This window comes from Leptonychotes weddellii, chromosome 15 (genome assembly GCF_054177405.1).
Source record: "Leptonychotes weddellii isolate Sample4059 chromosome 15, ASM5417740v2, whole genome shotgun sequence".
NCBI classification, from domain to species: Eukaryota; Metazoa; Chordata; class Mammalia; order Carnivora; family Phocidae; genus Leptonychotes; species Leptonychotes weddellii.
In genome coordinates, this window is record NC_138383.1 from 19,347,769 (window position 1) to 19,370,755 (window position 22,987).

The 22,987-nt window shown below is 54.8% G+C and overlaps 2 protein-coding genes, 1 long non-coding RNA gene and 1 other non-coding gene across 8 annotated transcripts; 2 read left to right on the forward strand and 2 right to left on the reverse strand.

Moving 5' to 3' along the window:
- Positions 1-3,421: 3,421 nt before the first annotated feature.
- On the forward strand, positions 3,422-18,189 carry MED24 (mediator complex subunit 24). Of its 5 annotated transcripts, none has more exons than XM_081805040.1 (24): positions 3,422-4,032; positions 4,589-4,662; positions 5,017-5,255; positions 5,401-5,457; positions 6,883-6,994; positions 7,132-7,282; positions 7,593-7,706; positions 8,297-8,344; positions 8,734-8,816; positions 9,101-9,187; positions 9,620-9,731; positions 10,200-10,342; positions 10,986-11,023; positions 11,465-11,547; positions 11,891-12,069; positions 12,184-12,283; positions 12,602-12,777; positions 14,652-14,916; positions 15,196-15,377; positions 15,543-15,633; positions 15,958-16,057; positions 16,958-17,038; positions 17,294-17,500; positions 17,667-18,189. In XM_081805040.1, the coding sequence occupies exons 1-24, from the start codon at positions 3,994-3,996 to the stop codon at positions 17,885-17,887; spliced, it is 2,982 nt and encodes a 993-aa protein (XP_081661166.1). In that variant the 5' UTR covers positions 3,422-3,993; the 3' UTR covers positions 17,888-18,189. The 5 variants fall into 5 exon arrangements, with proteins under 5 accessions (XP_081661166.1, XP_081661169.1, XP_081661167.1 ...); XM_081805042.1 differs by having other exon boundaries at positions 3,606-4,032; positions 17,352-17,500; XM_081805043.1 differs by lacking the exon at positions 16,958-17,038 and having other exon boundaries at positions 17,352-17,500.
- LOC115937976 (uncharacterized) lies at positions 10,086-13,145 on the reverse strand. Its single transcript, XR_014140492.1, has 2 exons — positions 13,060-13,145; positions 10,086-11,534 (listed from the first exon to the last, which is right to left on the reverse strand). It is a non-coding gene; the product is annotated as an uncharacterized LOC115937976 (long non-coding RNA).
- LOC115937979 (small nucleolar RNA SNORD124) lies at positions 11,283-11,386 on the forward strand. Its single transcript, XR_004073184.1, has one exon. It is a non-coding gene; the product is annotated as a small nucleolar RNA SNORD124 (small nucleolar RNA).
- A 1,541-nt stretch (positions 18,190-19,730) lies between the features above and the next one.
- On the reverse strand, positions 19,731-22,234 carry CSF3 (colony stimulating factor 3). Its single transcript, XM_006749856.3, has 5 exons — positions 21,888-22,234; positions 21,608-21,762; positions 21,092-21,199; positions 20,818-20,964; positions 19,731-20,530 (listed from the first exon to the last, which is right to left on the reverse strand). The coding sequence occupies exons 1-5, from the start codon at positions 21,898-21,900 to the stop codon at positions 20,366-20,368; spliced, it is 588 nt and encodes a 195-aa protein (XP_006749919.2). The 5' UTR covers positions 21,901-22,234; the 3' UTR covers positions 19,731-20,365.
- Between the last annotated feature and the right edge of the window lie 753 nt (positions 22,235-22,987).

The following is a 22,987-nucleotide window of genomic DNA, read 5'->3' on the forward strand; positions in this document are numbered from 1 at the left end:
TTAAGATTTATTTATTTATTTGAGAGAGAGAGAGAGCAGGCATGGTCGGGAGGGGCAGAGGGAGAGGGAGAGAGAGTTCCAAGCTGACTCCACGCCAAGTGTGGAGCCTGACGCAGGGCCCGATCTCACAACCCTGAGATCATGACCTGAGCAGAAACCAAGAGTCGGACGGACACTCAACCAACTGCACCACTTAGGTGCCCTTGGCCTTTTTTTTTTTTTAAATAGTTTTTCTTTTCTTTTTTTAAAATATATTTTATATATTATATATATTAAATATTTAATACATTTTTTAATCATATATATTTTTAGTGGCATCTGGGTGGCTCAGTCATTAAGCATCTGCCTTCGGCTCAGGTCATGATCCCAGGGTCCTGGGTTCGAGTCCTGCATCAGGCTCCCTGCTCAGTGGGAATCCTGCTTCTCCCTCTCCCACTCCCCCTGCTTGTGTTCCCTCTCTCGCTGTGTCGCTCTCTGTCAAATAAATAAAATCTTTAAAATATATATATGTATAGGGGCGCCTGGGTGGCTCAGTCGTTAAGCGTCTGTCTTCAGCTCAGGCCATGATCCCAGGACTCTGGGATCGAGCCCCAGATCGGGCTCCCTGCTCAGCGGGAGGCCTGCTTTTCCCTCTTCCCTATTTAAAGATTTATTTATTTTAGAGAGAGAGCTAGAGCATGAGCAGGGGGATGGGCAGAGGGAGAAGGAGAAAGAGAATCTCAAACAGACTCTCAACTGAGCACAGAGCCCAACGTGGGCTTGATCCCACGACCATGAGCTTATGACCTGAGCTGAAATCAAGAGTTGGACTCTCAACCAACTGAGCCACCCAGGCGCCCCTGATTTTGGCCTTCTTAAGTAAGGTGCCTGTGTGGACTATCAAAGAGAAAATACTTGGTGGGCAGTTGAACATACCTGTGTGGAACTTAGAAGAAGAGACCTAGACTGGTACTGTTGATTTTGGAGTTGTCAGCTGCAGATGGTAATTGAAGCTGTGGACATGGACGATAGTGCCCAGAGAGGGTGGAGAGTGAGCAAAAAAAATGACCCAAGCCAAATCCCCGAGGAACCAATCACATGTAGGGAACACACATAGGAAAAGGATTCCTCATAAGAGTCTGAAAAGAAGTCTAAGAGCAGGAGAGAGAGCATGGTGGTTAACTGGAAATGGGGGGTCTGTGGGAAGTTCTCTCAAAGATAGAAGAATCTCGAGATGTGTAAACACTGATGGGAAGGCAAGAGGGAGAGCAAGGCTGAAGTAACAGTGAGAGAAATAAATGTATATGCGGGAGCTTCAGTACTTGTAAAGTGCTATGCAAAATTAGGCATTGATTCTTCCTTCAGAGTCAAGAGCTCTTCGGTCCAGTGCTGTGCACGTGGAGGGCACTTAGGAGTAGTTGGGGGTGTTTACTATCAAAAGCAGAGGAGAGGAGAGAGCAGCCGCTGGTCAGTCTGGGCTAGCCAGGTGTGCAGTGGGCCACATAGAGGGGCTCCCACCTCAGGGGCTGGTGGTAGCTTAGAACTCCTATGTTGATAGATATATTAAGAGTGAAAGAGGTTAAATACTGTTGTGAAAAACAGTAACAGTTCGCCATGTGGAAAGTATTTTTAGGTCTCAAGAGTAGCAGTGCTTTATTGATACTGTTAGCAAAAACTTACTGGATGGAATTCTGAATTTGGAGACCATAAATATATTAGAACATACAGCGTCCCTCAGAACATACAGAATTGGGGGGGGAGTTGCTCTTCTGGTAGTTTGGGGTCTGTTTCAGTGGGAACATCCAGCTCCCCCTTCAGGTTGGTATCCAACAAGGTTCAGTTCTCTGCCAAGCTCTTGCTATGGGGACATCAGTTATAAATAAACAAACACTCGCCTGGAACGTTATGGTCATCCTGCCCAGGCAGGCTCCCAACTTTTTGATCACCATCAGACACCAGCTATGGGTTCACAGAACATCTTGCTGAGAGCGGCGCTAAACGCTAATTGTGTATTTAAGTCCTCTGTGTGTTTTGCTCTTGTTTATTTAAGAATAGTAGTTAAAGGTGTCTGAACAGAGAGCACTCTGTTGGAGAAATTATACACAGAAGGCATTGCCATGCATGTAAAATTCACCATACTAAGGCCATTGAGGCTGACTTCGCTTTCTCCTTAAATCTTTGGAAATCTCTATTCCTCTAGGGAAGACAGCCCACAAGGCTGGTGATTATCCTGACAGTTTCTATCATTGTATTCTGCTTTTTTATTTTGGTGTATTTTGCCACTGGTGTTGAGTATATAAATGTAACTACTTTCTAAAGTATTACTCATATTTTATCAGCATGCTGTAACTATTTTTTAAAAATATGACAACTTAGAAGGCTTTCCGTAGGCTTTAATTTCATTCAGGACACATTAGTTATTTCTTTTGAACTACAACTCTAATCTTATGATGGTGATGAATAGGTTTTACTAACAGAGGTTTATTTATTTTATTTATTTTAATTTTTTTAAAGATTTTATTTATTTATTTGTGAGAGAGAATGAGAGACAGAGAGCACGAGAGTGAGGAGGGTCGGAGGGAGAAGCAGACTCCCTGCTGAGCAGGGAGCCCGATATGGGACTCGATCCCGGGACTCCAGGATCATGACCTGAGCCGAAGGCAGTCGCTTAACCGACTGAGCCACCCAGGCGCCCCAGAGGTTTATTTTTAAAGTACAATTTTTTCAGAATGCTAGTTCTGAGAATTCAGTCCAAAGCAGTAAAGACTTACTGAGGACCTACTATGTGCTAGGCGCAGGCTAGGTTCTAGAGAAACAGATATAAATTCACCACTATCTCTGTTCCCAGGGAGCTCACAGTTCAGATAGGATTTCCCTTAGTCAAATAAGCTTGGAAAGTATTGCTTACTTTGTCTCCGTTTATCTTGGAGGTTCTCATTGTATACACGCATATTATGATTTAGAGATACTCTATAGTAAAGAAAGCTCTTTATATTTATTTATTCCACAGTTTCTCAAATTAATATCACACAGAAGCTCTGTGTGTGTGTGTGTGTGTGTGTGTAAAATTTTTTAACATCTTGGGGAATCTTTGGAATAACATCATGCAATAGAAACTGCTACAGTAACAGAAATGCTCTACATCTGTGCTGTCCGATACAGTAGCCATAGCCACATGTAGCGACGTGGCTAGTCTGACTAAGGAACTGAATTTTAAATTTTATTTAATTTAAATTTAAATAGCCACATGTGGCTATGGCTTCTCTATCGAACAGTGCAACCTTGGAAGCTACTTTGAGAAATGCTGATCCAGGGTATGTCTTTCCTTACTCATTCTACAGACATTCTCAGCAAGTTCACGGTGGTCACTGAGTAAAAGCGTCCTTGTCCTCAAGGAGCTCCTGGTTTGGTGGGGGCAACAGGCACCCACTGTGTCGTGATGGGTATAAGGCAATTACTTGGAGCACACGGGGAAGAATTTCACGGTGGGAGGTTGGGATTGATCAGAGAAGGTGTCCTGGAGGAGTCCTAGAGAGCAGGTCCTAGAGAATCGGTAAGAGTGTGCATAATGAAATTCCACACCTACTTCAAGGTGCAGGTGCTACCTGTTCATTGCAGGGAATGTTTGTTCGTCTCCATTTCTTGTCCAAATAAAAGTACCCTTTATAGAACTTGTAGGAGTAAAGTAACATAACCTCATTCCTGTCCATTCTTCTGCCTACCAACAGTCATTTGAACCTTGTATGTAGTGGACAGTGAGTGGCATGTGAACATGGAACTCGGTACCTTTGAATGCCCACCCTCATCTTATCAGTGGGTGTATGCTGATGATGTCATTTACGGTGATTCCGACAGAAGCAGGAATAGGGACAATGCCTCTCTTTCAGTGGGTTGAGGAAGGCCTCTTGAAGGGGTTGAGGTTTTTGGAGAGCTGCAGAAACTTTAAGTGTCAGTATTTGATCCTGTCAGCTGTGTGACACTTGTCTGAACTTTGTCTTTCTTCTTTCCCTCCAGATGGTGTCCTACTCCTCTGTCCTCACAGCAATCAGTAAGGTATGACCATAGCCACTCATGAGCTAGGTGGAGGGCAGGGGGAGCAGAGAGATAATAGTCATAGGTGGGACCCTACCTCCTTGACTGCTCTGATCATGCAAACTCTGAGGCTGGACAGGCAGCACATGATGGCATTGCTGTGTTCCATTGGAGGGAGGGGGATCCTGGCAAGTGGAGGCTGGATATTAGGAGCCAATTTCCAATGTTGAAAGAATGCCGGGGGCGGCTGGGTGGCTCAGTCGTTAAGTGTCTGCCCTCGGCTCAGGTCATGATCCCAGGGTCCTGGGATTGAGCCCTGCATCGGGCTCCCTGCTCAGCCAGGAGCCTGCTTCTCCCTCTCCCACCCGCCCTGCTTGTGTTCCCTCTCTAGCTGTCTCTCTCTCTGTGTCAAATAAATAAATAAAATCTAAAAAAAAAAAAGAAAGAAAGAATGCCGAGTCTGAAACCTGAGGTTGGAGGAAAGATGAGCAGGCATCCTGAATATGCCATCTGCCTCATGTGTGAGCCCAGGGGTTGACTGGGATGTTCCGTAGCATTGTTACTGTTCTTTCCACAGTTTGATGACTTTTCCCGGGACTTGTGTGTCCAGGCTTTGCTGGATATCATGGACATGTTTTGTGACCGACTGAGGTAATGGCAGGGCTCGTAACCTTCCAGCATTATCTTAGTGTCAGGGAGAAGCTCCTAGTCCATAGACTGACACCAACTCGATGGGGTCCTGCACTTCTTCCCTCTTGCTCATCTGCACCCACCCATCCCCATCCTTTTCTCCTTAGTCCCCTAGGACAAAAGGCCTTTTCTCTTTGGAGTGGCTCATTTGAAATCTTGCCCGGTGGAAGCCGACAGGGCTGTCTTCCCTAGGACTTTGCTAGCTTCCCAGCTCTCTTCCCTAGGAGGGGTGTGCCGGCCACTCTGGGGAACAGTGGTGTGGGTCATGTTTCAGCCTTTGGAGCGGAGACAGATTTTGCACCCTTTCCCCGGTAGCTGTCATGGCAAAGCCGAGGAGTGCATCGGGCTGTGCCGGGCCCTTCTCAGCGCCCTCCACTGGCTGCTGCGCTGTACTGCAGCCTCTGCCGAGCGGCTCCGGGAGGGGCTGGAGGCCGGCGCTCCAGCTCCAGCGGCCCGGGAGAAGCAGCTTGCCATGTGTCTGCTGCGCCTGGAGAAGACCCTCAGCAGCACCAAGAACCGGGCCCTGCTTCACATCGCCAAACTAGAGGAGGCCTGTATGTCCCCCTGGGTCCCCTGAGCCCCGCCTGCCGCTCTTCCCATAGCCAGTTCTTTAATTGAGAGGGGAGAGGCAGGATGCCATCCCACTTCTTTCCAGGAGGATCTGAAATCATCCCACTTCCTTTTTTTTCTCCCCATAAGCATTGCATACATCCCAGGGACTTGGGCAGGGTGGCACCCGAGCCAATCAACCAACAGGTATTTACTGAGCATTATTGTACGCCCAGCACTGTGCCAGGTGCTGGGGGCGGGGGGGCGGGGGGCTACCAAAGGAGCATGGGGCAGGGTCCCTGCCCTCAACAAACATACATGCTAGTGGGGAGCAAGACCAGTACATTAACATACATGGAAGAAATTAGAGGACGAGAGAAGCACACCATCCATCCTTGTGTTTGTCTTCACACTACTCGTCTGAAAGCACATGACTCTTGGGTTTGAGTGTTGCCTAACACGTCCCTTTAAACATGGTACCTGTCTGCTGTCAGGCCTGTTGGATCATGCACCTCTTGACTCAAGTGCAGATGTGAAATGTTGGAACCCTCCAGAGTCTGAGAGGAGACAGATCACCTGGTGGGAGGGGAGACTCTGGTGTTTCTGGTCATGGGGCCCAAGGCCATGGTCTTGTAGTGGCTTGAGACCACCTAAGGCTCTCTTACACTCCCAGTAACAAGAATGCTAGAATGGGTCACACCCAGGTCTTCAGGACCTGTTTGGAGAATTTATTATTAGGATTAGTATATTTGTTACTTCTCAAAGTATATTTGTTACTGTCAAAAGTCCAGAGAGATGATCCCTCCATAAAAATGGGCTGTGTTGACAGTGTCTTACCTATCTTGATCCCTTGACAAATGTTTAGTGGCTTGAAAAGTAAATGAATATTTAACTTAATTTTAATGGATCTCAGGTCTTATCTTTTTGGTTTTTTTCCCCCATGCCACATGGAGGTTAACGAGCCCTGTGGAGTTGTAACTAGGATAAGTGACTCAGCATTAAGTGCAAAATAATGCGGTATAGACCATTTCAAGCATTTAGGAGGAGAGGTCAGTGGGTTGGACCAATTGGGTGAGTTGTTGAAGTATCCGGGCTTGAACAAAGGCTTGAGGAGAGTGAGTTTGAGAGGTGGCAATGAGCCAAGCTGGGGCACCTACAGAGGGGGTGGGCGGTGAGAGCAGAGGCCTCAGCAGGGTGAGGCAGGGCTGAATCCAGAAGGCTGGTGAGGAATCTAGCTCGACAGCCGTGGAGAGTGGTGCCCACTTGCAAGGCTGGCCACTCCTGATGCGATTTGCGGCTGCCTCCCTGTTCCAGCCACTGGACCCCAGCCCTGCTGTGCCTCTCTCTGCCCCTGCCTGTGTTAGGCCATACGTAGGCTCTCAGGTCGGCTGCGTGCTTCCACTAGAAGGCAGGCCTCTGGGGCTAGTTTCTAGGGCCTTCACTGTTGGTGCTCACCCCCCTTCTAGAAACAGTGCATGCTGCCCTCAGGCCCCTGGCCTCCATGTCATCCTCAGGGGAAACCTCCATGTGTGGTTTTGAGGGCCCAGGGGGGCCAAAGTTTTTGAGCTCAGGGCCAGTGTCTTCCTCTCGTCTGTTTCCCATCGTGTGTCTGCATTTCCTCTTCTTCACCAGCCTCCTGGACTGCCATTGAGCATTCTCTCTTGAAGCTTGGGGAGATCCTGGCCAGTCTCAGCAACCCCCAGCTCCGGAGCCAGGCTGAGCAGTGTGGCACGCTCATTAGGAGGTACCTGGCTCCCAGGCTGATCGGGCCCTGGGTGTGGGTGGGGAGTTGTGGCCCCTGGCCTCCACCCCTCTGCTTTCACCTGCTCTCCACCTCTTCCTGGCTCCTCACACTGTCCCCTGTATATCTGTTCCCTTCAGCATCCCCACAATGCTGGCTGTGCACTCGGAGCAGCTGCATAAGACTGGCTACCCCACGGTCCACGCGGTGGTCCTGCTCGAGGGCACCATGAACTTGACAGGCGAGACACAGCCCCTGGTGGAACAGTTGATGATGGTGAAGCGTATGCAGGTGGGGGGCCCAGAGCTGCTTCTCTGTCAACATGGCGGGCTGGCTACGTGGGGCAATGGGGAGGATTCTTCTGGTACTTCTTGGGAGAAAGGGGATTTCTCCTGATTCGCGGTGGAAAGCGGATCCCTGTCATGTGCGGTGGTGCCATTTCACGTGACATCCCTGCTTCTCACCCTGGAGTGGGGCAGTACCTGTTTGCACCGTCTCTGAGCTTGCCTGACCAGCCCCCACCTGCCCCCCACCCTGGGGCCTTCAGAAGATGAAGGGGGATGGGCACCCTCTTAGGCTTCACTCTCGGATCATCCCACAGCATATTCCCACCCCACTTTTTGTCCTGGAGATCTGGAAAGCTTGCTTTGTGGGGCTCATCGAGTCTCCCGAGGGTACAGAGGAGCTCAAGTGGACAGCTTTCACCTTCCTCAAGGTACCTGGGACGTGAGGGACACCTGGGTGGCTCAGTTGGTTAAGGTACCTGGGATGTGGGAGCAACAGAGCGCCCAGTCTAGAAATGGTTCTCAGGAAAAGCAGCGACACCCAGGATCTTTGTCCCGCATTTCTCCCCACCGGCATCGTCCGCAGCCTGCCAGGTCCCCCAGCGCAAGTTCCCATCGAGTCTTTTCTCTGAAAGTCCCAGGGCTATATTTAGCTGACTTGGCAGGCGCCTGCCATCTCTTAGCACACAGGTGCCGTTTAGCTCAGTCATCAGCCAGATTGGCACAGGGCAGTTATGGGAGCCAGGGAAGTGGCCCCAGTCCTTGAATCAGGGTTTCCTTGGCTTATGGCAATTCCTTGTGGAGCCAGCAGAAGTGAGGGGTCCCTGTGTCCTGTAGGCATCAGGCACCGGATGCTTGGATGCCTGCCACCTTCTAACTTGGCCCTGAGAGTGCTTTCATTTCCAGGGTGGAAGGGTTTCTGTCTCTCTGCTTGGAGCGGGGAGATGGAGGGGATGCCTTTAGTTCTGGGTGAAAGAGAAGAAATTGCTCTTCCTGTTTCTCCTCTTGCCTCACTCTCTAGATCCCACAGGTTTTGGTGAAGTTAAAGAAATACTGTCACGGAGACAAGGTAAGTTGGAGAAATGAGTTGGTGAATCCTTGTTTCCACAAGGGCAAGGGAGGAACGGGGCAAGGGAAGGGTCAGTCTTGCGTCCTTGCACCTGGGGGCTGGCTGGAAATGTGAGTGCACCTGACATCTGCGTGTGTCCACGCGCACACACCCGTTCTCCAGACAGAGGCGGCTGGGCCACACAGGACGCGAGGTGGCCAAGGTGACCAGGGCTAGTGTAGAGTGCTGGTCCTCTACACTCCTCCCCGTCGTGTCACTGCAAGCCGGTGGTGGGTGTGACCGGCTTGTCGGGGTTTCTATCCAGCGGGGTGTCCTTGTGAGCCTGCATCACAAGCTATGGGTGGACTGGAGGGCCTAGAAGCCAGATGGCAGCTCCTGGCTCTTTGTAGGACTTTACCGAGGACGTCAGCTGTGCTTTTGAGTTCCTGCTGAAGCTCACACCCTTGCTGGACAAAGCTGACCAGCGCTGCAAGTACGAACTCCCCTGCTCACCCCCGCTCTACTGGAAGGTGTTATGGGCTCTTCCCCTGCTCCTCTGTGCCAGACAGACCTCAGGGAGCTGTCACCTGGTTCGTGCCCCTTGGCAGGGGCAGGAGACAGCAGCCTGAGCCCCTTCAGGCCCTTGAGTGCCTGAGCCCGTCTCCCATCCCTCAGGCACTCAAAACATTCTTCGTCCTGAAGGAGGGAGGAGACCAGGCAGGTGCCTGTTGTTCCCTGCCATGTGCCCCGGCCCCTCATGATCTTTTTCCCTCACAGCTGTGACTGTACAAAATTCCTACTCCAAGAATGTAGCAAGCAGGGGCTTCTGTCTGAAGCCAGTGTGACCAACCTCATGGCCAAGCGGTAAGCGTGAGCTCCCTCAGGCTGGCCGAGGGGCTGCTTGCTCTCCTTCCCTCGTGTCCACCCTGGAGCACTGGGTGCCCCCCCCACCCCGTCCAGGTGCCTGGGGCCATGCCTGGGGTTACCAGGAGCAGCAGACACGCTTCTGCACCCTTACGGGCTGCACTTGAATTCCCACCCTCCTCTGTGAACAAAGTAAAAATCCTAAATCTTCCTTTAATCTGAAGTGAACTTTCAAAATTGAGGTAATTACCTAGTGACAGACAAGCAATTGCAACAGTGGATATGCTTTCATAAACATCACCACGCCCCCAGAGCTTCTCCTGTGCTCCCCACCTTCCCTGAGCCTCTGCTTCTGGGGCCGGACTAGGGAGCACGTCAGGAACCAGTCTCCATTTCTTTTCCCTTCTCTTGGCCAACGGCTTCTGGCCACAGCGCGGCAGACCGGGAGCATGCACCCCAGCTGAAATCAGGAGAAAATGCCAACATCCAGCCCAATCCTGGGCTGATCCTCCGGGCGGAGCCCACTGTCACGAATATCCTTAAGGTGAGTGTGCCCTTCTCTTGCCTCCAGGGTCATCTCTTCCTTTTTTCCACTTTTGCCTCTGCTTCCATATAGATAAACTGAGGCCATAGACCTCCCTATCTTTTGGCTAGAGAAACAGGCAAGGCAGGGAAGCTGCCATTGAAAACTCACATTTGTTGAGCATTACTTGGAGGGCAGGCCCTGTGGTAGGGGGGCTTCCACCTGCTCCCTCGGAAGCAGTGGAGAATCTTACCCTCCCCACCCCCACTACCACGATCGCAGTTTAGTTGGGAGGGATGGATCAGAGAGCAAGGATAGATTTGGGAAATGGTTTTCCAGATCGGAGTCAGAAGGATGTAGATTGAATTGCAGATGGAGGTTGCGGTATGCCATTTAATGGAGACATGCAGGGAGGGAAGCTGTGGTCGGGCTCTATCTCAGGGGCTCTGCAGTTGTTCTTCAGGACTTGATTTCCTGTCCTGTCCCCAGACGATGGATGCAGACCACTCCAAGTCCCCAGAGGGCCTGCTAGGAGTCCTGGGCCACATGCTGTCCGGGAAGAGTCTGGATCTGCTGCTGGCTGCCGCTGCTGCCACGGGGAAGCTTAAATCCTTCGCCCGGAAATTCATCAAGTAAGGAAGGCTGGGCCCCTGTCCAGGGTGAGGGAGGCAGGTCTGAAGGAGGGAGTGTCGCAGAATAGGGGCAAGGCACTGGGGTCTGGGTCTCCCTGGAGATGCCCAGGACAAGCCAGAGCATCCCAGTGGGAGACTCTGGGGGAAGGGCCAGGTCTTTGGGTGTCAAGTGTTCTTTTCTTTGCAGCTGAGCACGAGGTGGAGGTGTTTGATGAGATGAGAGGCATTGAATGGTGGACGTGGAGGGATTCGGGTGTGCCCAGTTGTTAATAAGGGGCTCTCAAACACTGTTGACTTTTTTGGTTGACCTGGAATTTGATATACAGAACTTTGTTCCATCCAGTGAGCCATTCTCTGGGCCTTGGAAATCTTTTTTTTTTAAAGATTTTTAACTAATCTCTACACCCATTGTGGGGCTCAGACTCACAGCCCTGAGATCAAGAGTCATATGCTCTACTGACCGAGCCAGCCAGGCGCCCTGCCTTGGAAATCTTTTAAAAACAGAAAGCATTTTTTTCTGTGTAGCGGTGGTGTTCATTTGAAGTTTAACCCCTAATTCACACTCTAGTGATGCTTTCTGGACAGGTGTAGCCCCCTGACCCCTTGCCCTGCTTGCTGTGACCTGTCTCCATTCCTCCCCCAGTTTGAATGAATTTACCACACACGGCAATGAAGAACTCGGTAAGTCAGCTCTGTGCACCCCCAGACCTGGCACTGTGGGAGGAGTGGTGGAGGGAGAGAATGGGGGAGGGCAGAGGGCCCATTGCTTCTCCTGGGGAGGCTGTTTTCTCCTCTGAGCAATGACTGACTGAAGTTTTTGTGGAGCCTTGATGGGGGAATGCTGGGAAAAGAATTCTTCCAAAACCACCTCTGTCTCTTGCCCTCCCCCTTTATGATTTGGCTGGGTATTGGGAAGAAGAAGGAGGGTATCAGGAGTCTTTGATTCCAAGGAAGGGATGATGTTCTAATTGAGACTCAAGAAAAGGATTCTGAGCCTCAGAGCTTTGAAGGAGCCACTTGGTCACTGACCTTCCTTGAGGCAAATCCTGATCCCCTCCCGATTCAGATGAGGGCTCTGGGCCCTGTTCGGGGCTGTGGGGTCAGCCGTCTTGTTCTCCGTAGCCAAAGCAGCCTCCGTTCGCGCCTTGCTCTTCGACATCTCCTTCCTCATGTTGTGCCACGTGGCCCAGACCTATGGTTCAGAGGTGAGAGAGAGGAGAACAGTCAGGATTAGGGGCACCAGGATTAGGGGCGGGGAGAAGGGGAAGGAAGTGACCAGTAACTTGGCCCCCCCGGTCTCCCAAGCCAGTTCGTTCTGCTGCCTGCAGAATGCAGGTGCCCCCACTCTTGGCGTGTCCATGGATGCCCCCTGGGTCCCATCCTGAATCCTTCAGTGTCACATCCACACCCACCACTAGGTGGCAGCACAGCCCCCATCTTTCTCCCTTCAACCAACTTGTCTTCAGTTCTTCAGGCTGGAAAGTAGAAGCAGTGGGGCAGGAAACTGAGGCACAGGGCACTGGCTGCTGATGCCCCCTTCCTTTCCAGGTGATTCTGTCCGAGTCGAGCACAGGAGCACAGGTGCCCTTTTTTGAAACGTGGATGCAGACTTGCATGCCCGAGGAGGGCAAAATCCTGAACCCTGACCACCCCTGCTTCTGGCCTGACTCCACCAAAGTGGAGTCCTTGGTGGCCTTGCTCAACAACTCCTCGGAGATGAAGCTGGTGTCAGTGGCCGGGTGCCCGCTCCAAGGGTGGCGGTGGGGGCAGGCCACGACCCTGTCCCTCAGTCCATCCCACACTCCCCGTGGTGATTTTTCTCCCACCCCACCCCCTCATAGGCAGATGAAGTGGCACGAAGCCTGTCTCAGCATTTCAGCGGCCATCTTGGAGATCCTCAATGCCTGGGAGAATGGGGTACTGGCCTTCGAGTCCATCCAGGTAGCCCCAACTTTCCAGTAGCCTTCTCTTTTCCCTGAGACACAGAGCCAGTGTTTGATAGCTTGTTACACTTTATAAGAACAAGAAGACCCTTAAATCCAGGAGCTCATGCTTGGATGTTGATCTTCCTTGTAATCATAGGCTTAGCCACTCCCTCCCACCCAGGTAACTTCGGGAAAAGCATATTTGTGGGGAAAAGAGGTGTGGGATGCGGTCCAGGACTCCACCTGCTAAACTCAGCTGCCCACAGAGGCTGGGGAAAGTGATGGTCAGGGAGGGGGAGAGCCTGGCCTCAGTCACCCTTTCCCCTCCCCCCAGAAAATCACAGATAACATCAAGGGGAAGGTATGCAGTCTGGCAGTGTGTGCTGTGGCTTGGCTCGTGGCCCATGTGCGGATGCTGGGGCTGGACGAGCGTGAGAAGTCGCTGCAGATGATCCGCCAGCTGGCGGGGCCGCTGTACAGTGAGAACACTCTGCAGTTCTACAACGAGAGGTCAGTAACCCGTCCCCTCCCTCCGGGAGCGCGGAGGGCCTGCTATGAGCCGGCGGCATCTCCAGTAACCAGTAGCCCCCTCTCCTCTTAACGTTCCTAGACAGGCTCCTCACTCACTCCCATTCTTATTTACGTGTTCACACACTGACTCAGCAACACTGAGTGTGTGTCTCTGTGCGGGGAGTGTTTATGACCCAGCACCTGCTGTGTCCCAGAAACACAGCCCCCGAATTGCTATGATTCCTGTCTTCAAAGAGCTCAAGTTGTGGAGAACTAGCTTACCGGAAGAACAGAGTGGTTGTCTTAGCTGCGGAACGGTGTAGGCCCCGGGAGCCCATCCGTAGATCTATGAGCCTTGGGCCCACCCACCCTCGTCATCCTCCCCCCGCCTCTGTCCCGTGACGTTTTGCTGCCCTGGCTTTTCAGAAGCTTGGAGGACCTCCCTGGTGACTTCATCCGTGTGGAGTTCAGTGGTGTTGGTTGATTCCCCCATCCAATAACTTTTTTTTTTAAATTGTGGTAAAAAATACCTAACAGCATTTACTATCTTAGTTCAGTATATAGTTCAGCAGTGTGAGGTATTCACATTGTTGTGAAGCAGATCTCTAGAACCTTTTCATCTTGTAAATCTGAGACTTTGTACCCATTAAGTAACAGTTCACCCCTTTTACCTCCCTTAGCTTCTGGTAACCACCATTCTACTTTCTGTTTCTCTGAATTTGACTACTTTAGGTACCCCACGTAAGTGGAATCCTGCAGTGCTTGTCTCTCTGTGCCTGGCGTGTTCCACTTAGCATAATGTTCCCAAGGTTCATCCATGTCGTAGCCTGTGTCAATTCCCTTCAGAATAATATTCCATTGTATGTATGTGCCACGTTTTGTTTATCCATGCATTGGTGGATGGACACTTGGGTAGTTTCCACCTCTTGGCTGTTGGGCATAGTGCTGCGAGGCAGTGAGCATGCACGACCAGTAAGCTAGGAGAGAGGACTCCCCAGGTAGCCACCCAGGTGCCTTAGAGGGGAGAAGTGGGAACATCGTGCCAAGATGTGGTGGGAGAGGGTCTGTGAGGTTGTGACCTTTTTCCTCCCTCCTTCTCTCTTCTTCCCTCACATCCTTCCTCCCACGAGTAATGGAGGGTTTGCTCTGACAGAATCCGTGCTAAGCACCCTGACCCTGACCCTGGGTGAGGAACAGTGGGACACCCGTGGGTGCATCATGCAGGTGGGAAAGCGGCACTGAAAGTCGCAGCAGCTCTTAGACCCACCCAGGGTTCCAGGAGTGGTGAGCACTCACCCCAGTGTGAGCGCTAACTCAGTCAAAGACTGCTCGTGAGAACATTCCTGGATATACGCTTCTATTTGCCCAGCTACCAAAGGCCGGGAAGAGTCGAGTGGGGCAGCCCTTGGGCCCCTGTCCTGGAAGTAACAGTTTATTTTGGGAGGAGGCCAGGGCTGGGCGGGACCCCCCCCCCCCCAGCACTCAGCACAGAGGGAAGTGATGATATTTATTTATGTCCAGGGATTGGCAGGGCTCAGGTCTGGGGGATGGGGAGAGTTGGAGACAGTGAAAGAGGAAATATGAATATATCGCTGGAATAACCTGGGGGAGGAGAGCAAACTGCTCCCCCACCCCCACTCCCCAGGCTTTGTGCCCAGCAGGCGAGCAGCCTGCCGGAAGCCGGACTGGTAGGGTCAGGTCTGCTAGGGGGTTGTGACTTCTTCTTGTCTCCTCCCTCGGTGAAGAATGGGGTTAATTCCCCAGGAATAGTTCCGTAACTCAAGTCCTGGGAAAAGTCTGGCCTGGATGTTTGCTCCGTTCTTGAACCTGGTGTTGCCTGAACCTGAACGTCAGGTCGTCTCCCCGTCCGCCAGGGTGGTGATCATGAGCTCGATCCTGGAGCACATGTGCGCTGACGTGCTGCAGCAGACAGCCACCCAGATCAAGTTCCCGTCCACGGGTGTGGACACAATGCCCTACTGGAACCTGCTGCCCCCCAAGCGGCCCATCAAGGAGGTGCTGACGGACATATTCGCCAAGGTGCTGGAGAAGGGCTGGGTGGACAGCCGCTCCATCCACATCTTTGACACCCTGCTGCACATGGGAGGTGTCTACTGGTTCTGCAACAACCTGATTAAGGTACCTGGGAGACCTAGGCTGGGGGAGCAGGTCTCCTCAGACTCAGGGAGACAGCTGAGAGAATACCGGGCAGAACCAGCATCCTACACCCAGCCTGGTCCGCGGGACTTGGTCTCGGGGCTCCTGGGCTCTGAGGGGGGCCACCTCCTCAGGGAGCGGTGGCCAGAGGCTGATGCGGAGTGAGGGCTGGAGCTGCACCTGGGGCCGCCCCTGTGTCCCCTCTCAGAGAACCCCGTGTTGGGGTCCTCAGCTCCTAATCTCCCTACCCTGCGCGTCCAGGAGCTGTTGAAGGAGACGCGGAAGGAGCACACGCTGCGGGCGGTGGAGCTGCTCTACTCCATCTTCTGTCTGGACATGCAGCAGGTGACCCTGGTCCTGCTGGGCCACATCCTGCCGGGGCTGCTCACCGATTCCTCCAAGTGGCACAGCCTCATGGACCCCCCCGGCACCGCTCTTGCCAAGTAGGATTCTCTCGGAGCCGCAGGTCCCCACGGCGCAGTGCCGGGGGCCCCTCACCTCGGGCCGCCCCGGGAGGCTGGGCTGTGGGGGAGCCCTGGCAGCCCTGGCACAGAGGGCGTCTCTGGGGCCCCCTGACTTTACCCTCTTTTCCTGGAACCCTTTGCCAGGCTAGCCGTCTGGTGTGCCCTGAGTTCCTATTCCTCCCATAAGGGACAGGCGTCCTCCCGTCAAAAGAAGAGACACCGTGAAGACATTGAGGTAGGGGACCCTTCCATTCACTTGTTCATGTGCTCAGCAGACATGTACTGAGCCTTTTGCGGGTAAGAGGCACCTTCCCAGGCCCAGGCCCTGCCCCTGGGCAGCTGCGTCACGGCTCAGCTGGTTGAGCGTCTCCAGGGGTGACTGTGTGAGGAGGGGGTGTCTCATTAGGGTTGTGGGAAGGTGAGGGAAGCTGGCCCTGCTGGAGATGTCAGCTGAGGCCTGTGGGGACCGGACTCTTCCTCCTGTATGAGCTCTAGCTCTCTTCTCTGGTATCGGGAAGTTTGGGGCCTAGCGGGTAATAGTGACTCTCTCGCCCTCCAGGATTATATCAGTCTCTTCCCCTTGGATGACATGCAGCCCTCAAAGCTGATGCGACTGCTGAGCTCCAATGAGGAAGACGCCAACATCCTTTCGAGTCCCAGTGAGCATGCAGACTGGGCTGGGTGGGCTCCTTTTCTGGGAACTCACTCCTGCCTGGAAAAGCTGCTTGGCGTAGAACCGGCCACTGGCATCTTTGCTGGTCAGAGTGTGGTGGGAGTTTGTCCCGTTCTGCCCCCCACTGCTGCTCTGTTTTCTACCTGCGGAGAGACCAGAGAGGTTGCCGGGCACCTCGCCCAAAAGACTGAAGCTCTTCCGTCCAGATGCCCCCGCAGCCCTGGACACACTGCCGTCCCTTCCCTACCCTTTACTCACCACAAGTGAGTTCACTACCTTGGGCACAGTCTGTGCCTTTGACTCACCAGCTCTGTCCTTCCTTCCCCTGAAACAGGCCCTGTGGCCTGGCCTGGGGCTGGGCCGCTCCCCACTCTTCCTGCCTAAAGAGCACCCCTCCCCCTCAGGCTCCCCTTGATGTTATTACCTCTCCCTGCCAAGGGCTTCTTCTATGGCATTTAATTTTTCCTGTTTCCAGAAATTTCTCTTGGGTCTAGAAGTTTCTCTAAGGCCTCCTGGGCATTAGGGTGCCAACTGTGCAGTTGAGTAGAGGAAAGATGCTACGTCTGCCACCCACAAACCTTATGACCTTTGGCTGGTTACTCAGCAAATCTGAGTCTCGGTTTTTTTGTCCGTGAAGTGGGGGTGTGAAGATTATGCGGCCCGATCTGTGTGTAGCCCGCAGACTGGCGCCTGGCAGTGCTCACCAAATGTACTCTCTCATCTCCTTCTGAGATACCTGTATTCAGGGCCCCTCTGTGACTCTGGATCCTGGACCCCCGCCCTGGGGCGGGGGGCTCCACACCTGACAGATGAGGGTGTCCCCTGGGCAGAGGGTTTTTGAAGCTGGGGGGCCTTTCCCTCAGTCTCCCTCCACTTGGCCCCACAGCCGACCGCTCCATGAGCAGCTCCCTGTCAGCCTCCCAGCTGCACACGGTTAACATGAGAGACCCGCTGAACCGAGTCCTGGGTGAGTCCTCCCACCGCCCTCCGGTCCGATGAGGCTTTGCCAGCTAGAGGGGGGCCTCTTGGTGCCCCTTCACCCTTGTTAGTGTCCCCACCTCGTTCCTCCATCTCCCCGGGCTCTGGCTCTCCTGTCACCCCCAGGCCCCCATTCAGTCCCTCTCGCTTTCCTTCCACATTTCCTCTTTTTGACACCCCCCCCCCATAGGGGGGCACTCTGAGCACTTCTTTCTTTTTGCTTTTTGGTGCCACCACCTCCCAGCCTCACGTCTTCTCAGACCCTGCTCACGGAGTGCTCCCTCTCCCCCCATTCCGCACAGCCAACCTGTTCCTGCTCATCTCCTCCATCCTGGGGTCGCGGACGGCCGGCCCGCACACTCAGTTTGTGCAGTGGTTCATGGAGGAGTGTGTGGACTGCCTGGAGCAAGGCAGCCGGGGCAGCATCCTGCAGTTCATGCCCTTTACCACCGTGAGTGCTTCACCCCCAGGTGCGGGCGGGCCCCCCCCGCAGCTCAGATGGGGGCAGCAGAGCCTGGGGTTCAGAGGCAGCCCTCGGAGTAGGAGCCCTTCCTCCCCGGACATGGCAGCCACCACCAGGCAGCCCCAGCGAGCAGCCATTTGTCTGTCTGTGGCAGGTATCAGAACTGGTGAAGGTGTCAGCCATGTCCAGCCCCAAGGTGGTTCTGGCCATCACGGACCTCAGCCTGTCCCTGGGCCGCCAGGTGGCTGCCAAGGCCATTGCTGCGCTCTGACGGGCTTGGGGTGGCCGCAGGGGCCGTCTGGGGGACCACAGCCCCAGGTGCCTCAGAAGAGAACAGTGAGGAAAGATGAGACATCATTGCTCATATCCACATGATGTAAGAGCCCTATGTCATTTCCAGATCATTCCCTTATCCTGACATCTGACCTCTAAGACGTCTCCCAGTTTCTTTCATAATTTCCTCTGCCCACAGCCAGCACCTAAAGAGTGTGCGCAGCCTGGCTCTTAGCCCAGGGCCCTCAGCACCCCATACCCCTGCCTTGCCCGCCTCCCCCTTCTAACAGTAGATGTAGCTCTGGGAACTTTGCAGGTGCAGAGTATGTATATTTATATTTTTGTAACACATGAGGGAAGTTCCCCTCAGCTCATTTGTAAATAAAGATCTTTGTGGGTCCCTGTGTGAGAGTCCCAAGTGGTGTCAGTGCCCACATCCCATGGAGGCAGGAAACATCATCTCCTTGGAATCCCATGTGCTGTGGCCTAGGAAGAGGCTCAGTCCTGTGGCTGAGGAGGGCGGGAGGGGTGCACGGAGGAGGGCTGGGCTCAGGTTCCTGTGTCTGTCCACTCCGCAGGGGCAGGGCTTCCCTTCCTCAGACCCGCACTGGGCGACAAGGAGTCAACACGCACGCGTGCCACCCACCCCCACACCCCAAAGTCAGACCTAACTCTGAGAAGGGAGAGGTTTTGGCGAAAGGCCCCACTGGTGCTGGGGTAGGGTGTCCTGTCCTTCTGACCCTCTCCCACTAGACCCAATCCCACCCAGAGTCTGACTGGCCCCGAGTTTGATCTCTCTCCAGGAGAGGACTGGGCGATGAGGGGCAGGATCTGTTTAACCCTTGCTTGTCTTCTCCACACATCTCCAAGCCCCGGTTTCTTCAGGACCAAGCAGAGGGAGGGCTCTGAGCCACGCAGCTGGGGGTTCTGGCCCTGCTCAGCCAGACCTTCCTTTCTAAGGAGCCAGATGGAGAGGGGAAGTGGGAGGCAGCTGAGGAGCCCAGGGGAAGCCCTGAGATGGGGGACCGGTTGGCCATCTGGACTTTCCGGGTCTGGTGGAGGCGCCCTGGAACCACAGGTGTGTCTTGGCTGAGGACACAGAGAGGAGTGCTTCCGGCCTGTGATGTGAAGCAGCCCCTCCGCTCTCTGCTTCTCTCTCACACACGCACCTGCCCTCCCGCCCCGTGAGGCTGAGACCAGTGGGAAAGTGACGGGTGGCATGAGGTTGCTCCCGGCCCGATCAGAGGCAGAGCTTGAGGGAGAGAAGTGCAGGGCCGGGAATTTGAGTTCTGACCCAAGTTGTCACCTTGAACTCAGAGCCTGATCTGTAAAGGGCTTCTCATTCTATTTCTGTGGGCAACGGTGAGCGCGGGTGTGCTGGAGTTTATGGAAGATGGCAAATATTAAATCCTCCCTTGCTTTGGTGTCTGTCTGCGTCTGGACTATTAAGACTCCCCCCTGCCCCCAACCCCACGTTCTCCTCTCCCAGTATGGTGGCCCGTCTACCTTCTGTCTTCCCACTAGGCTGGGTCTCCGTGAGGGCAGGGACCTTGCCTGCCTTGTCCATTGCCGTGTCCCTAACACTTAGCCTGGTGCTTGCACAGAGTAGGTACAAGAGAAATCCGTGCCAAAGGCATCAGTGTTGATGAGCTAGAGGACTGCCCCCTTCCTCCCTGCACCTCCTCTTTCCCTCCCTTTGGCCTCATTCACTATTCAACTCCCCGCCCCCCCAACCCCTGGCTGGGCACCAGCTGGACTCAAGAAGGAGGAAAAGACACTTAGCAGAGACAAACAAAATATTTTATTATCACAAAGTTTGGCTACAGTGAGAAAGTGGGGGCAGAGGTGGAGGGTGAAGAGCTGAGCATTCCTCTCATATACCTTGTCATATAACCCCCCCACATCTCCCCCTCCCATCCTCCCAGTCCCACCCCCCCACCCCCCCAGCAAGGCTGATACATGAGCCTCTGCCCAGCCCTTGAAGAGTCAGAATCCTGACCCTAATGAGGCTGGGGCAGGCGTCAGGAGCCTGTCATTGTCACTCTAGGGCATCCAGAAAGATGAGAAACGATGCCCAGGCTCTCCACCTCCCGTGGGGCCTAATGCTGGTGGCGAAGGGGATGTGAGGAGAAGCAAGACCTGGCCCACCGGGCATGTGCAAGCCAAGCTGGTGAGGCCAGAGCGAGGGGGACCCAGGAGGGGAACACTGCTGTTTAAATATTAAACAGGGTTGTCTTGTCTCCCACATGGGAGACTTCCTGATGCTTCCAGGGGCCTCAAGGTGGGTACCGCTGGGGTAAGGAGTTCACTGGGGTTCTTCCCAGTGCCCACCGTGGAGCCAGGCCAGGGAGCAGTCACAGGACTCAATACGCAGTATTTACCTATAGCTACCTCCCAGTCCAGGGGACAGGAAGATGGGGGCTTTTCTCCCTGCCACAAGCAGGAGAATGGAACTTGGAGACGGCAGGAAGGACCCGAGAGTCCGGGGCTCCGTCCTGCTCTTCCTTGTCTTTAAATATTAGATTTAAATAAGCATAAATATTAAATAAAGATAAATACACTGGTTGGGGAGGGTTTTGCTCAGGGTTTGGCAAAGCAGCGCAGAGTGCGGTAGGCCAGCTCCAGGAAGCTCTGCAGGTTGGAGGCCACCAGGACCCCTCCGGCCCGGCGCTCAAAGGCCGAGGTGAAGGTTGGCATGGTGCCCTGGCTGGGCGGCACTGCCTGGGCCAGCCCCAGCTCTTCCATCTGTGGGGGCAAAGAGGAGATCAGCACTCAGGCCCTGCTGAGTGGGCGTGATTAAGGAAATGCGAAGGGCTGCGGGCCCTTCACGCCACACAGTTAATGGTGGCCTTGAACCCAGGTCTGCATCAGGGCCCAGTGACCCGGCTCCCGCCCTCCACGAGGCAGCAAGAGGGCCCTGAGAAGGCTCCCACCCTGGCCCTAAAGAACTGGGACCCCCAGGCTTGCAGCCTGGTCTTTGGGGACCAGCTCAGTCCAGGCCCCTAACACTTGCCGCTCCCAGTGGGGCTTACCTGCTGCCAGATATTGAGAGCAAAGTCGCTGATGTCCAGCTGCAGCATGTCCAAGGTGGGGGCTAACTCGGGGGTTATCCCCGCCAGAGCCTGCAGGAGGCCCTGGTAGAGGATGAGGCCGCTGTGGAGTTGACGCAGGCAGCCCGTCTGGGGGACGGAGTAGGGGAGTTAGGGGGTGCTGCCTGGGGCGCTCCTTTCAAGGCCTAGAGGTCCAGAGAGCCTTCCAGACCATTCTTCCCTCCCCTCCGCCCCTTCCTCCCCTCCGGAAACTCACCAGCTGCAGGGCCTGGCTGGAGCAGCTGCTCAGGGGAGGCTGGGGGATGCCCAGGGCGTGTCCGAGCAGCACCAGCTCCTCGGGGTGGCACAGCTTGTGGGTGGCGCACTGGGGACAGGAAGGATGCTGAGTGAGGGGGACCTGATGGGGCCCGGCTGCTCCTGTTCCCAAGTCCTCCCCATTTCTCCGAGGTCTTCCCCTCCCTCCCAGTCCCGCCGGGCTGCTCAGCCCCATTCTGCCCTCGGCTGCAATCCTGGCCATCCGGACACCGTCCCCGAGACACCCTCTTCCCCCAGTTCCTAGCCAGCCTTCCCCGGCTCCACCTCTCCTGATGTTCTTCCCTTTCCCCCTGGGTCTCTCCTCTCCCACGCGCCTCCCTGATGATGTCTTCTCGCCATTCCCTTCCCCTCCCTCAGCCCTCACCCCTTCCTCCCTCCCTGCAGCTCAGCCCTCTGGGGCTTCTTCCCTCCTCCACCCCTGTCCAGCACCCGCGTCCCCTCCGCGCCTCTCACTCACCAGCCTCTCCTGCAGCACTGTGCCATCAGCCTGGACCTTCCGCATTTGCTCCAGGCACTTGAGCAGGAAGCTCTGGGGCAGCGAGCTGGTCGGGCGCAGGGGGGCGGCTGCTGGCACCAGCCAGAGTGCGCTCTGCCACAGCAGCAGCTGAAGGGCTGACAGCAGACGGGGGGCTCAGGAGACAGGCGGACTGCTCCCACCTGGGGCCCGTGCCAGGGCCCAGGGCCGCCGCAGCCCCTCGGCCACTCCAGCCTCCCTCCCCGGGGGCCAGGACACTCACCCGTCAGCTTCATGGGGCTCTGGGCAGCAGGCTTAGCCGAAGGTCTGCGTGGGTCGGCAGGCTCTGGGCTCTGGCAGGGACCGGCTCCAGCGGACCTTTATATGGAAGCCCATGGAGGCCTGGGAGGAAATTACCTGGTGCCACGATGGAGGCTTAGTAATGACTTCCCAGGATTTATGCAAATTAGGTGTCCAGGACAATGCAGGGGGGCTGGGACAAGAAGCTGTTTGCGAAAGTTTTGTGAAATTGTGGAATCCCTGATCCTTCTTTGACGTCTGGTCCCCCTCAAACTCTCTTCCTCCCCTCAGCCCCACCCAGGCCCGAAGTTGCCCCAGGGTGTTTGATCAAAACCGCTGAACGAAGGCTGAGCCACTGATAAAAGCCCTGGAGGCTGGAGGCTGGTCACACTGACCTGGGAGGGGTGTGTGGGGGGGGGAGAGGCAGGCCTCCAGGCGGCCCCTCCCCACTCCCTCCCCTGGCGGGTCAGCTGGAGCAGCCCACTTGCACTCTCCCTTGGGGTTCGCAAGCTACCTGCTCCCGAGACCCCAAATTCTGAGAGGGAAGAACCTAGCTGCCCCCATTTCTACCCCCCAAACTCCCAGGAGGCTGCCTTCCTGAGTCCCTTCCTGAGGGGCCAGGGGCCTGAGGTAGGGACAATGGGGTCTTGCCTCCTGTCTCCACCCCACACTTTGATGGGCATCATCCCAGGTTCCTGTCCTGAACTGGTTAGCTGGGAACTCCCCAATCCCCCCCGTGACTCATTCCCTTAAGCCCCCAGAATCCTGGCAGAAACCAGAGGAAACCGGATGTCCGTCCCAAATGAAGCAAGACCCCTGAGGCTCTGGGTCTCTTGGTTCACCTGACCTTGCCCTTCCTCCTCCTCACCCGGGGTTCCCCTCCCTCCAATGGTGTCCCAGTGCCTTGGAGCTGGGGGATGGTCTGTGGCCCGTGGCTTCCCTGGCCAGATTCCCCGCCTGCCCGAGTGTGTGCTGCCCTGAGGTGGAGAAGGGCTGGGGGTGAGAAAGAAGAAACTGCCCCAGCCTCGAATCCTAGAACCATGCCGGTCTTGGGGTCTGTTCTACACCCCGTGAACTGGGCCA

Excerpts from the sequence above, each read along its gene's own strand:
- CSF3 (XM_006749856.3), bottom strand. Across the intron at positions 20,965-21,091 it reads CCAGCCAGGCCCTGCAGCTG|ACGGGCTGCCTGCGTCAACT; the intron begins GTGAGTTTCCGG and ends TCCGTCCCCCAG. Across the intron at positions 20,531-20,817 it reads CTCTCAATATCTGGCAGCAG|ATGGAAGAGCTGGGGCTGGC; the intron begins GTAAGCCCCACT and ends TTGCCCCCACAG.
- MED24 (XM_081805040.1), top strand. The coding sequence starts at position 3,994 with ATGGTGTCCTACTCCTCTGTCCTCACAGCAATCAGTAAG. Across the intron at positions 9,188-9,619 it reads ACCAACCTCATGGCCAAGCG|CGCGGCAGACCGGGAGCATG; the intron begins GTAAGCGTGAGC and ends TTCTGGCCACAG. Across the intron at positions 12,284-12,601 it reads TGGCCTTCGAGTCCATCCAG|AAAATCACAGATAACATCAA; the intron begins GTAGCCCCAACT and ends CCCTCCCCCCAG.